At 37.3% G+C, this 13302-nt stretch overlaps 2 protein-coding genes across 2 annotated transcripts; both read right to left on the reverse strand.

The window, feature by feature from the left end:
• Window positions 1-267: 267 nt before the first annotated feature.
• Window positions 268-1086, reverse strand: LOC143588194 (uncharacterized). Its single transcript, XM_077069268.1, has 2 exons — window positions 760-1086; window positions 268-657 (listed from the first exon to the last, which is right to left on the reverse strand). The coding sequence occupies exons 1-2, from the start codon at window positions 1084-1086 to the stop codon at window positions 268-270; spliced, it is 717 nt and encodes a 238-aa protein (XP_076925383.1).
• Window positions 1087-1098: 12 nt separating this feature from the next.
• LOC143588195 (uncharacterized) lies at window positions 1099-1782 on the reverse strand. The gene has a single exon (XM_077069269.1). It carries the CDS (start codon window positions 1780-1782, stop codon window positions 1099-1101), a length of 684 nt encoding a protein of 227 aa, XP_076925384.1.
• Between the last annotated feature and the right edge of the window lie 11520 nt (window positions 1783-13302).

A 13302-nucleotide genomic window follows, 5' to 3' on the forward strand; every position in this document is an offset into this window, starting at 1 on the left:
ACGAGTACGAAAAGCCGTCTTAGGCACGTCCTCTTCTCGTACCTTTACTTGATGATATCCCGACCTTAGATCGATCTTTGAGAACCAACTAGCTCCTTGTAGTTGATCAAAAAGATCATCAATTCTAGGTAAAAGATACCTATTCTTGATGGTCAATTTATTTAATTCACGGTAATCAATGCACATCCGCATGCTACCATCTTTCTTTTTAACGAACAAAATAGGCGCGCCCCAAGGTGAAACACTTGGTCGGATAAAGCCTTTATCCTACAGATCTTGAAATTGAGACATCAATTCCTTCATCTTGTTTGGTTCCAGACGATATGGAGATTTAGCCACTGGTTTAGCTCCTGGAACTAGATCAATTTTAAACTCGACTTCCCTTTCATGTGGAACTCCTGGCAGCTCGTCAGGAAAAATGTCAGGGAATTCATTAATAACGGGGACTTGATCAAGTTCCTTTCCTTTTGCTTTTGTATCTATCACGTAGGCGAGAAACGCTTGATGACCATGCTTCAAATAATTCCTCGCCTTCTTCATCGAGCATATTATGATATCATTCTTCCTTTCTCCATAAACACAAACTTGTTTTCCAGCCGGTGACAGAAATTGGACAATCTTTTGATTGCAAACTATCGATGCATGATGTTGGGATAACTAGTCCATCCCAATAATGATATCAAAGTCCCTTAGAGTAATGGGAATTAAGTCGATAGAATATTCTTCTCCTTGAATAATTATTTTACAATTTCGACATACTTCAGAGACGACAAAGCTCCTATCACTAGCGATTTCAACTTCTAAGGAATTTACTAATTTACTTCTGCTAAAGGAATTATGGCAAGCAAAAGTTTTGGATATGAAGGATCTACTAGCTCCGGAATCAAATAAAACATAAGCAGAGAGTGAATTTACGAGAAAGGAACCTGTTACGACATCAGGTATAACCTTCGCCTCCTCCGCGGTGATTTGAAAAGCTCCGCCTTGGGGTTTTGGAACTTCTAACTTCTTTACGTTCACTGTAGTTCTTGATCCTTCTGCCGCCTTTTCATTCCTTGCCCTCAACTCTGGGCATTCATTTTTCATGTGACCCGGTTTTTAGCAATTATAACATAAGTTCACGGGACTAGTACACTCTGGTGCCGTATGCCCGAGTCTTCCACACTTATAACACGTAGGGTTCTTATAACGGCATTCTCCTAAATGTCTTTTTCCACAAAACTGGCAATTACTAAACTCATTCTTAAAGCTAGGTATTTTAGCAGGCTTAAAAATTTTCGCTTTCTTTGTAGGTGCTGCAGGTATTACAACATCTAGCTTACGCTTCCCATCTCTTTCAACTTGTATTTTTAGTTCCACCTCACTTTCACGAGCCCAATTAAGAAGCTCCGCAAGACTTCCACACTTTGATGGAGAAATAAATTCTCTAATTTCTGTTTTGAGTATTAGGTGGAAACGAGTCATCCATGCTTCTTCACTAGTGAAGAGAGTAGGGTAAAACTTTGCTTTATCATAGAAAATTCCAAATATTTCATCCACCGTTTCATTGCCTTGATGCATATGAAGAAGTTCCTCAGTGATTCGATCAATTGCAACACGGGGACTGAAATGTTTTAGGAAGATTGGTTTGACTTCTTCCCAAGACATATTTCTTATTGTTTCTCTGCCTTTTTCCTTTTTGACCATATCCCACTGGTCTTTAGTTCTTTCAGAAAGCTGGTTCGTTGCGAACATCACTTCATCAGTCGCGTCATAGTGACACGTATCAAAAATAGTTTCCATGGCTGTAATCCACCTTTGGCTAACCAAGGGATCTATTTCTCCCTTAAATTGTAACGGTTTACAAGCCATGAAATTCCTATACGCACATCGATGCGTTTCTATCTCCACTCATGGTGCCGCCCCCACGTTCTCAAGAGGCTTTTCCACATTCGTTTCATTCTTTTTCAGATTTTCTTCTAGCATAATTCCTATAGAATTTTGCATTTCGGCCAGAAGATACGGAATATTGGCTTCGAACGCCTTCCCCACCTCAATTGCTATCTGCTTGCGAATTTCGTCGGGGACAAAATTTGTAGTATCGTCTTGACGAGGTGAAGACGCGGATTTTTCTATAGCATTATCTACATGCTTTTCTACATTACCGCTTCCATCACCGTGTATAATATTTTCTTCCGCCATGTCTGTTTACTGTGACGAATAATTTTTTTATTATTACTTTCATTCCACAAACTTATTCTTTCTAAGGTACTTATCTATGGCCTTTATACTTCTTATATATTGTTAATTCTAACAATTTATCTAAGGCCATAAAGCACCCTATATGCACGTATGATGCAATAAATACAAACAAACACATCATTATATGCATATTTACGTTACCCCTACTTACTCTTTGTTGTTTCCAACACAATATAATTATTGGGAATTCATAGTGGTATGATACATTTGCTCTCATACTGGCCAGGTATGAAAGAAATATATTATACTCATCCTGATTCCCCAACTACTATATTGTCTTTTAGACATACAAATTTCAGTTTTCACTTATTTTCCCCTTTATTTTCATTTATGCACCCACACAAAACTCCCCTTTGTAGCTTCCGTGGACCGCTTCTAGACTGAACCCTCTCGTTTATATATCAAGAGCACCTATGTTCGAGTCTAAGTATTTATCTTGAATACTTAAATCTCTCGAACCGTGCTCTGATACCAACTTGAAACACCCTAATTTTTTTTATTATTTTAATACTTTTTCAAAATACATATCAGAGTAGGTCCCAGATTACATCCAAAATATGTCACTCGTGGTGACGTATTATTTTATGAAAATATATATTATACAAGAAAATATATATGTTTAACAACAAACTTTATTATACAAACTATTAAACACGAGAATGTGGTTTTCTTGTCAGTCCATTCACATCCATGAAGCGTCAACCATCTAGGGGTGCTTTTCCTGGAAACATTTTAAAAAATATTTTTGTTAGCTTTCGCTAAGTAAGTACACCTTTTTATTTCAAAAATATATTATTCTTATTTGGAATTTAACACCCAAATTCCTTGGAATTTCAACACCCGAAATCCTTGGGATTTCAACACCCGAAATCCTTATATTTACTCCTCATTATTCTTTGGGAATTCAACACCTAAATTCCTTATGAGCTCATTTTTAACCCATGAGGGTTATTAACTCCCCCTTTTATTTGGAGTTCAACTCCCGAACTCCTTGAGATTTCAACTCCCGAAATCTTTTTATATATAATATCAAAATTTTGGAGTTTTAATTACTAACACTCTCGGGACTCGTAACCCATATATATTTATTGGGGGCTTGCCACCATATTTATTTCAAAACTATAACCCCTTTTTTAAGCCACCAATTCATATACTTGGAACCATAATCTCATAAATCATTTTCCAAATAATCACATATTTGAGTACTAAATAAACACGTATAGCATGCTATAAAATAACATGATTATGGTTCCTTGTACTTACCTCCCAAACTTAATGACTCAAATGCAGACGTCCCCAAATTATACTATGACAGCGTATGTCTTCTTTCTCCAAATCTTATACCCAAATATATTTGTTTAGCTAACTTGAATATAGTCTTACTTTTATTTTAGAAAAACTTCCGTTGTAGAGTATGTATATATACTCAAGACTTTTGTGCTAGCTAACAATACTTCACAGTTAAGATTCTTCAATCTTATGTCATTGATAGTATCCACTGACGTCTCAATATTCTTTTCTTAAATGTTAAGTCCCTGATGCATCTTTATCCTATTATTATTATTATTATTATTATTATTATACACAGAGCACACGTGCACTTGCATCTTTCTTATTTCATTTTTTTTTCTAATTATTAATAATAATAACTTTATTATATTCACTTTATATTTCATTTTAAACGGTATTCGATTGCATCGAACGATCATTTAAATACCTCATATCTTAATGAGTCGTCATACTCGCCACTTACTCGCATACTAATATTTGAAATATAAATTTCAAACATTTTAATTTTTTTATCCACAAAACAGGATGTTACATCTTTTCTTAATTGGTTTTTAATAATAGTTTAAAATTAGTATATTAATTAAAACCCCCTTAAAACAAATATAAACAAATAAGCCGTTGAGTCTAATTAGCTAGTTTACATAATTAAAAGAATCTCGTGGGTTCGATATCCGGACTTACTTAGCTATACTATAGTCGAACGGTTCACTTGCCGGTTAGTAGTTTTAGTTAAGTTAAGAGTCTAGAATTATTACTTAGTGTCTAGATTAGCATAAAATTAGTTCACAATTTTATAACTACTTTTAGCACATCAATCACCGTTCAGCAATCCGTCATCATCCAACTATTGCGTCCACCATCCACCATCACAACCATCATATACCATCGTGAGCACCGGCCTTTCCGTTACGACCATTGATCGTTGTTCACAGGTTAGTTGATCAAATTGACCAGTTGAAACTGAAATTGCTAAACCTAATTGATCAATTAACTTTGAAATTGATCCAATTAATCATCAATTTGAAGCTTCAATCGATCAATTTTTGACTTTGAGTGATGGGTTTTAACCTTGAATATATCAGGATTTAAGCCTGAATGTTTAAATTTTTTTTCCTGAACGTTTTAGATTTAAACGTTTGAATGTATAAGATTTAAGCTTGAACTTCTTAAGCTTTTTCTTCTAATTTTTTTTTTCTGAATTTTTTAGCTTTTCTTCTAAACTTTTTTGTTTTGAACTTCATGATTTTTGCAATGAACTTCTTAGCTTTTTGTTCTGAATGTTTTTGAACTGAACATTTCAGTTTTGTTCAGAACGTTTAAACATAATATTTTTGAACTCTAATCAGAGCTCAATTGAGTGTATTGTTCTGCAATTTCATAATCGAGTGATGATTTTAAAGCCTCATACACATCAATTCGATTTATTAAATCATTAATTTTTGATCAGTTTGAAGATTCTTAATGTTCAATGACGTTCTATTTTGATTTTGATTTTTTTACTTTTGAAATTTCATACCTGAGTAGTGTTTAGAAATTGGCTGAGATATAGCGAGGAGTTCAGAATTTGGATCAGAATCGATTTGTAATTGATGAATTTGATCATGAACTAGTTTTGTGTTATTTACAAACCTGCCACCACATGTTTTGTAATCTAACGCTCTGGAAGGTCGCCTACGTAATATACGATAAGCTATTATTGTAAAATAACCCACAAACATATATATATATATATATATATATATATATATATATATATATAACCACCATCACCACCCAATCCCATCCCACACCACCATCTGCCACCACACAACCACCATCACATCACTTGCCATCGGTAATCTCTCCCCCACACCACCGTCACTATCTGGCTGTACCATTGCGACACCATCTCTTCGTAAAAATCTAACCTTTGTTACCATACCACCAACACCTACCTTTTCATCTTTGAACACCAAATAAATAATCCATAAATTCCCAATTTAAAGTATATATTTTTAAATAAATGAGTAAAATGACTAATTTTCCTAAATGTATAACACACATGACATGCTTTAAGGAGAAAAACTACCTAGATTAGGGCCAAAGGACAAATGCTGTTAGATTTGTAAACGTAAATGATAAAACATATCAATTTTGAAGATAAAGGATAATGAGTGAAATTTGGTACAAACATAAAGGATCATTTTTGTAATTCTGTCTATAAGTTAAGTTGATATGAAGGAAATGTTTATTGGGTTTTAATTATTTAACTAAAGGCTATTAGCCGATAATAATCTCAATTGAGTTTATCTTCACCGGTGCTCCCAACTGTAAAAATTTTGGCTCTCAGTGGTCCTTTGTTAAAAACAAAAAAGCTTAACTGCGCCAACTTTTTTCAAAATATCAAACTAATTTTTTAGAACATTTGATCTAAAGGAGGATATGAGTCGACTGATGTAAACTTTAGCTCGAAATGATTAGCCAACCGGTTTGATTGGTGCTTCAAATAGGGTGTTTGATCTTCCAATTAACAAAAATTAAGTTGTTTGTAGCATCGTTTCGAGCTAAATTTTACATAATTCGACTTTTATCATCCTTCTGATCAAAAGCCCTAAATAATCAGTTTGAAATTCGGAAAATGTTAATGGAATTAAGTTTTTTATCCGGGGAATCAATGAGAGCCAGTTTTTTTTTTCTTTAAATTTGAGACCTCCCGTGATGATAAACTCAATTGAGATTATTACCAGCCAATAGCCTTTAGTTAGAATTACTAAAATCCAATAAGCCTAAAAGAAAAAAAGGAGTTAACATTTGTACACAAGAGCCCCGTTATGCCTGAGTATATGCATTTACAACTAATACCTATTACAATTATTTTTTGCTTATAACCAGCTTGATATATCATCAAATAGAAATTACAATCTACATATTCTAACAAAATAAAATAATTGAAAACACATGTCACTTTAACTCATGGTCTCAAATCTAATACCTATTACAACTATTTTTTGCTTATAACCAGTTTGACATATCATCAAATAGAAATTACAATCTACATATTCTAATAAAATAAAATAATTGAGAACACATGTCACTTGAAATTAACTCATGGTCTCAAATTCCCGCTCAATTGTTTACCTACTTCAGGCCTTTCTAAGCAATGCGGATATAAACTGTCAAACCCAAGTTTCTAATAGGGACAACTCTATAGATTATTAACAACGTTTCAACTTTGTTCCAAGTAAGTCACTTATTCTTTTATTTGTTTCAATTAAGTCATTTAATTTTAAAGTTGTGTTCTAATGTTAGTTTTTTTTACCTATTTAACAGGTAAAAAGCTAACATGTCAATTTTGTTTTTTTTTAATGTTATATGTAATTTATCATGTTTTAATGTTATATGCTTTATATGTAATTTATCATTTTAATCTTCATAAAAAAATTAAATAAACAAAAAAAAGTATAATAGTTTTGTATCGGGATTTTAAGGTTGTTTAATTGTACGAACTATAAATAAGAATAAACATGACTTTTAACGACTATTATATCGGGATTTTAAGGTTGTTTAATTGTATAATAGTTTTAGAAGATAGTTATTATTTTATTATAATTTATTACTAATTCTACGGCCTTTAATTATTATATTATTATTCATGTTTACGGTAACTTGTTTATTAATAAAATATAAATAGCTTAACGGCGAGAATATGGATTTTATACTTCCGAAATGCTTTGAACTATCGATTATAAGTCGAAAATATAATTATTGCCTTGACGAAACGATTTTTAGGAATTTAAAGTTTACTTTACGTTTATTAAACGATTTTTAATAGCGGCTTACGAAAACGAGAAACTTGGTTTTTAAGTGTGAAATGGTGAGTTATATTTTATATTAAATTTACTTAATTTTTATTTTATTTAAAAAGACTTTTATGATTTATTTATGATTTTTAAATGATAAAAATTATTTGCTAAAAGATAATTAAATTAATAAAACTGGTTTATATGAAAAAAAATAAAGTGTCTAACCCGGGTGGGTTTCGAACCCGGGTCTCTATGCTACTACTTCTGAGTGTTAACCAACTGGTCTGGGTCTCATATTCGTTATGAACATAGTTTTAATTATTTATATATATTATTAGTTTTTAATGGTTTTGATTAACAACAATAATAATGATAAACAGCTTACCAAAAAGAAAAGCTTGACCCGGGTTTCGAACCCGGGTCTGGTGGTTTACATCACACCGACATAACCAACTGAGCTACATGGAACATTCGTTAAAGGCTTAAGAAAGAATATATATATATATATATATATATATATATATATATATATATATATATAATATTTCAGGTTCTTCTTCTTCAAGAAGAACCCTAGATTTTGCAATTGGGTAATTCGTTCTATGTTTGATCAAATTAGTTTAGGGTTATTGTTTGCTGATTCAACGCCGTTATAAAGCATATATCAATTACCTTTTAACGTTTTGATTTGTCGGAGAGCAAGGGTCGCCGGAAAATTTAAGAACGAAACTCCCAATTACAGAAACTCGGTGTATTAGAGAGGGGGTTAGGAGGAGTGAGCAAGTTGTAATGAAGCTTGGGCATCTATTTATACTACGGGGTGGAGCGTATACGCGATATTTACACTAATGGTGAATCCCGTAAATTCCAGCGACGATTACGGGTCAATCCGCAGTGAATAAACGCAATTAATTAGTTGGTTAATGTTCTATGTCAATGGAGAAACGTTTTTATACAATTATTTTGTAAAAAAAATATGTTTTAAGGTGGTTTGGACATCGCTGGAGCCGCCACCGGCGGGTGGCCGGAAAAACGGGGCAAGGGAGGGGGCAGGGCAGGGTTTTGCTTATTTTAATAATATAATTTTGAATATTTTACAAAACAGCCCTTGAGCTTCTAGTTCCTTTTAAACTTTGATTTACAAGTTGAAAGATTATAAACTTTACACTTTTAACACCTAACTTTGTAATTAATTTATATTGTTTTCGATTTTTGTGATGTTTACGCGTTTAACGAGGTTATCAATAGGACTCGGGATTTCACAACGAACAACGAATAATGAACATTAAATGTCGTGAATCACTTTTATTAATGATAAATAATACAACGAAATGACCAACGGGTCGGGTTAACAAAAACAAATACGAATCGAAAATTGACGAATGTCACAGCATTCCCTACTTTTGAAAATTTTGTCCTGAAATTAGTTTAAAGAATCCGTATCAAACAAATGGGGATACTTAGTTCGCATTTGGTCTTCCCGCTCCCAAGTGAATTCAGCGCCTCGTTTAGATTCCCAACGAACCTTTACCAAGGGTATACGGCTATGTTTGGTCTCTTTGTCCTTGCGGTCCATGATTTCCACCGATTTCTCAACAAAGTGCATAGACTCAACGATGTGCACTTCGTCAAGTGGTATGTGGAGATTTTCCTCGGCTAAGCATTTCTTAAGATTCGACACATGAAATGTCGGATGAAAATTCGCGAGTTCTTGCGGAAGTTCAAGAGTATTGGCCACGCTACCAACACGATCGATAATTTTGAAAGGTCCAACATATCAAGGAGATAGTTTACCTTTCTTACCGAAACGAACAACACCTTTCCAAGGATATACCTTGAGAAGAACATGATCACCAACATTGAACTTGAGAGGTCGTCGACGATTATCCGCGTAGCTCTTTTGAAGACTACGAGCGGCTAATAGATTTTATCGAATTTGCGCAATTCGATCGGTAGTCTCTTGGACAATCTCGTTCCAACAAATATGAGAACGACACTTACGACCATAGAGTGCTTCGAATGGAGCCATACCGATGCTCGTATGAAAACTGTTATTGTAGGAGAACTCAATAAAATGAAGATGAGAATCCCAGTTTCCACCAAAATCCAAAACACAAGACCTAAGCATATCCTCAAGCGTTTGAATCGTTCGCTCGGATTTCCCATCGGTTTGAGGGTGATAGGCGGTGCTAAGGTCCAAACGAGTTCCCAACGCGGTTTGCAAAGATGACCAAAAGTGAGAAGTAAAACGACTATCACGATCGGAAATAATACGCAAGGGTACACCATGACGACACACGATACGTTGAACATAGATTTGAGCGAGTTGATCAACCGAGAACTTTTCATTGATCGGAATGAAGTGCGCGGACTTAGTCAAACGGTCAACAATAACCCAAATTCCATCGTGGCGGCTTCGAGTGGTTGGGAGTTTGAATACGAAATCCATGGTCACATCTTCCCATTTCCAAATCGGGATATGCGGTTGCACGAGGAAACCAGATGGTCGTTGATGCTCGGCCTTAACTTTAGCGCAAGTAAGGCATTTTGCGACGTACAATGCAATGTCTTTCTTCATGTCGGGCCACCAAAATGTGGACCGTAAGTCGAAATACATTTTATCCGCCCGGATGAATAGAAGATCATCATGATTGCGACGTACAATATCGTGACTTATGAGCTTCGTCCATGATGAAAATACGAAGATCATCATGATTGGGAACCCACAAACGATTAAGATAATACAACAAACCATCACGCTTAGTTTCAATTTGAAGCTCAGTGCCACAGGACATTTCGTCGTGCATATTACCCTCGGTGACCGAGACATGTTGGGCTTCAAAGATTCGGAGTTGGAGATCGGTTTGGACGGTCACACTATGAAGCAAGATAGATTTCACATGAGTCTTTCGACTAAGGGCGTCGGCTACAACATTCGCTTTACAGGGGTGGTAGCGAATTTCGCAGTCGTAATCACTAGGTAATTCGGCCCATCGACGTTGCCGCATGTTCAAATCCTTTTGGTCAAAAATGTGTTGAAGACTCTTGTGGTCGGTGAATACCACACACTTTGTGCCATAAAGGTAATGTCTCCAAATTTTCAATGCAAAAACAACAGCACCAAGCTCGAGATCATGCGTCGTGTAATTCCTTTCATGAACTTTGAGTTGCCGTGAAGCGTAAGCGATGACTTTGCCTCGTTGCATGAGGACACAACCGAGGCCTTGATTGGAAGCATCGCAATAGACAACAAAGTCCTCGTTGCCCTCAGGGAGAGCAAGGATCGGCGCATCGAAAAGCATACGTTTGAGAGTTTAGAAAGCTTCATCTTGCTTTGGTCCCCACACGAAAGGCTTATCCTTGTAAGTCAAAGCAGTTAGGGGCAAAGCGATCTTGGAAAAATTGAGGATGAAGCAACGATAATAACCCGCAAGACCAAGAAACGAACGAACTTCGGTAGGAGAGGTTGGAGTCTTCCAATTCATGATGGCTTCGACTTTGGCGGGGTCAACGTGAATACCCTTTTCGTTTACTATGTGCCCTAAGAATGGAATCTCGTTCAACCAGAATTCACACTTCGAGAACTTCGCGTAAAGTTGTTCCTTCCTCAAGAGATCAAGGATGGAATGAAGGTGCTTTGTATGCTCGGTTTTGGACTTAGAATGTATGAGGATATCATCAATAAAGACAATCACGAATTTATCTAAGTATAGCTTGCACACGCGGTTCATGAGGTCCATGAACACCGCGGGTGCATTGGTTAACCCAAAGGGCATAACCCTAAACTCGTAATTGATGATAACCCAAACGAAGATCAATCTTGGAGAAGCAAGAAGCTCCTTGAAGTTGATCGATGAGATCGTCGATGCGAGGCAAGGGGTAACGATTTTTGACCGTAAGCTTGTTGAGCTCGCGGTAGTCGATACACATACGGAAGGAACCGTCTTTCTTCTTGACGAACAAAATGGGTGCGCCCCAAGGAGATGAACTAGGGTGAATGAACCCTTTTTTCGAAAGTTCTTGGAGTTGGGTAGACAATTCTTGCATCTCGGAGGGTGCAAGACGGTAAGGAGCCTTCGCAATCGGAGTTGCACCAGGCGCGAGATCGATGCGAAACTCAACTTCTCGAACGGGAGGAAGACCAGAAACGTCATCGGGAAACACCTCGGGATAATCACGAACAACTGGAATGTCTTCGATTTTTTGCTCCTTCTTTTCAACAATGTGAGCCACGAATGCTACATACTTCTTGCGTAAGTACGTATGGGCTTGAAAGCAAGTTAAGAGGTTAAGGCTCGAAGGAGAGGGCTTTTCACCAATAACACGCAGATTTTGACAATCGGTAATCGGAATACAAATAATCTTCTCAAAGCAAACGATTTCGGCACGGTGACAGGACAACCAATCCATGCCTACTATGATGTCGAAACTTCCCAATGGCATCGGGATGAGGTCGATTGAGAACGTGTGGCCATTAAGATTCTTCTTGCAACTTCGAATAACGGAATCGATTGTCATAGATATACCATTCACTATTTCAACAGTGTACGAGCTCTTAAGTTTAGACCGAGGTTTAGCAAGCAAGGACTCGAATTCAAAAGACGCAAAACTCATATCGGCACCGGTATCAAATAAAATGGTTGCAAAGTGGTCATCTACAAGAAACGTATCGTTCACCACATCGTCGTTTTGTTGCGCTTGGCGGGCATTCATCATGAAAGCACGCCCACGGTTATCTTGAGGAGCTGCAACGGCTTGTCCATCTTGAGGAGCAGGTGCTTGAATAGCTAGCAGTGGTAGAGCTTGATTAGCCAACAATTGAGGAACTTGTGGCTGAATCGCTTGGTAGGCTTGGTAAGCTTGGAGCTGAAATTGCGGAGCAGGAGCCAGCCGAAGTGTGTTCACGTTTGCGAGTCGTGGACACGCGTTTCAGAAGTGGCCATGGTCACCACAATTATAGCAAGCTCTCGTTTGGTTGATGGGTTGGACATATGGTACAGGTCGGGGATTCAGTGGAGCAGCCCGCGGGGGAGCCGCTATGGTGGTTTCACGACAAGTGGGACTAAGATGCCCGTAACGGTTACAACGGGTGCACTGTCGGCAAGAGGCATAGGCGGGATGATGCGTTGGCAGGTGCTACAAAACGAGTGAGGTCCGCCATATGGTTTCTTGAGAGGTGGTGCGGGATTGGCTTGGGGTTGGGTTTGTTAGGTTAGCGCATAGTTCTTGCGTTTCTTGTTGCGGTTTTGGGAGGAGTATGCGGGTTTGGATTCAGCAGCAGGTTTATCGACTGGTTTCTTTGATGATTTCAATGTCAAAGTCCCGGCTTTGACATGGTTATCAGTTAAGGTTGCGGCTAGGTTAATTGCGTCGCCAAGTTCTTTAGGCAAACTACTGAAAACACTGTCTTGGATTTGTCTCGGTAGTCCCCTAATGTACTTCTCGATGGCACGCGAGGTAGGGGTAACAAGATGCGGCACCAACACACTAAGTTCGTTGAAACGAGAGGTGTAAGTGGAGTGCTCACCACCCTCTTGCTTAAGGTTCCAAAACTCAGCCTCCAAATTCATAAGCTCATTTGGAGGGCAAAACTGTTGGGCCATGAGATCCTTCAATTCGTTCCATGGCAAGGCCATGGCAGCTTTAGTACCGCGGTTCGTCTTTTCCTTGACCCACCATGTAAGTGCGCCTTCCTCGAACATGCCTGTAGCGAATTGGGTTCGCTAATCATCAGGACATTCAATTTGGTAAAACACGCTTTCCATCTTTTCGTACCACTGAAGTAGGGCAGTGGCACCTTGAGTTCCATTAAACTTGGTAGGTTTAGCATCAGTAAAGTTCTTGTAGGTTACAACGGGAGCTAAAGGCAGGGGAGGGGGAGGAGGAGGGTTAACGTTAGCCATGATTTTCTGGTGCATCTGAGTCATGATATTAGGGAGGACCGCTGTCAGGTGCTTGGTAATCTGAGAAGTTATCTTGCGGCTAGAGG

This window comes from Bidens hawaiensis, unplaced genomic scaffold (genome assembly GCF_021521415.1).
Source record: "Bidens hawaiensis isolate Kalapana, Puna unplaced genomic scaffold, B.hawaiensis_p1.1 tig00036168_1, whole genome shotgun sequence".
NCBI classification, from domain to species: domain Eukaryota; kingdom Viridiplantae; phylum Streptophyta; class Magnoliopsida; order Asterales; family Asteraceae; genus Bidens; species Bidens hawaiensis.

Coding starts and splice junctions, on each gene's coding strand:
- LOC143588194 (XM_077069268.1), bottom strand. CDS start 1,086: ATGAAAAATGAATGCCCAGAGTTGAGGGCAAGGAATGAAAAGGCGGCA. Junction 658..759: donor GGAGCTTTGTCGTCTCTGAA/GTATGTCGAAAT, acceptor GGGATGGACTAG/TTATCCCAACATCATGCATC.
- LOC143588195 (XM_077069269.1), bottom strand. CDS start 1,782: ATGGAAACTATTTTTGATACGTGTCACTATGACGCGACTGATGAAGTG.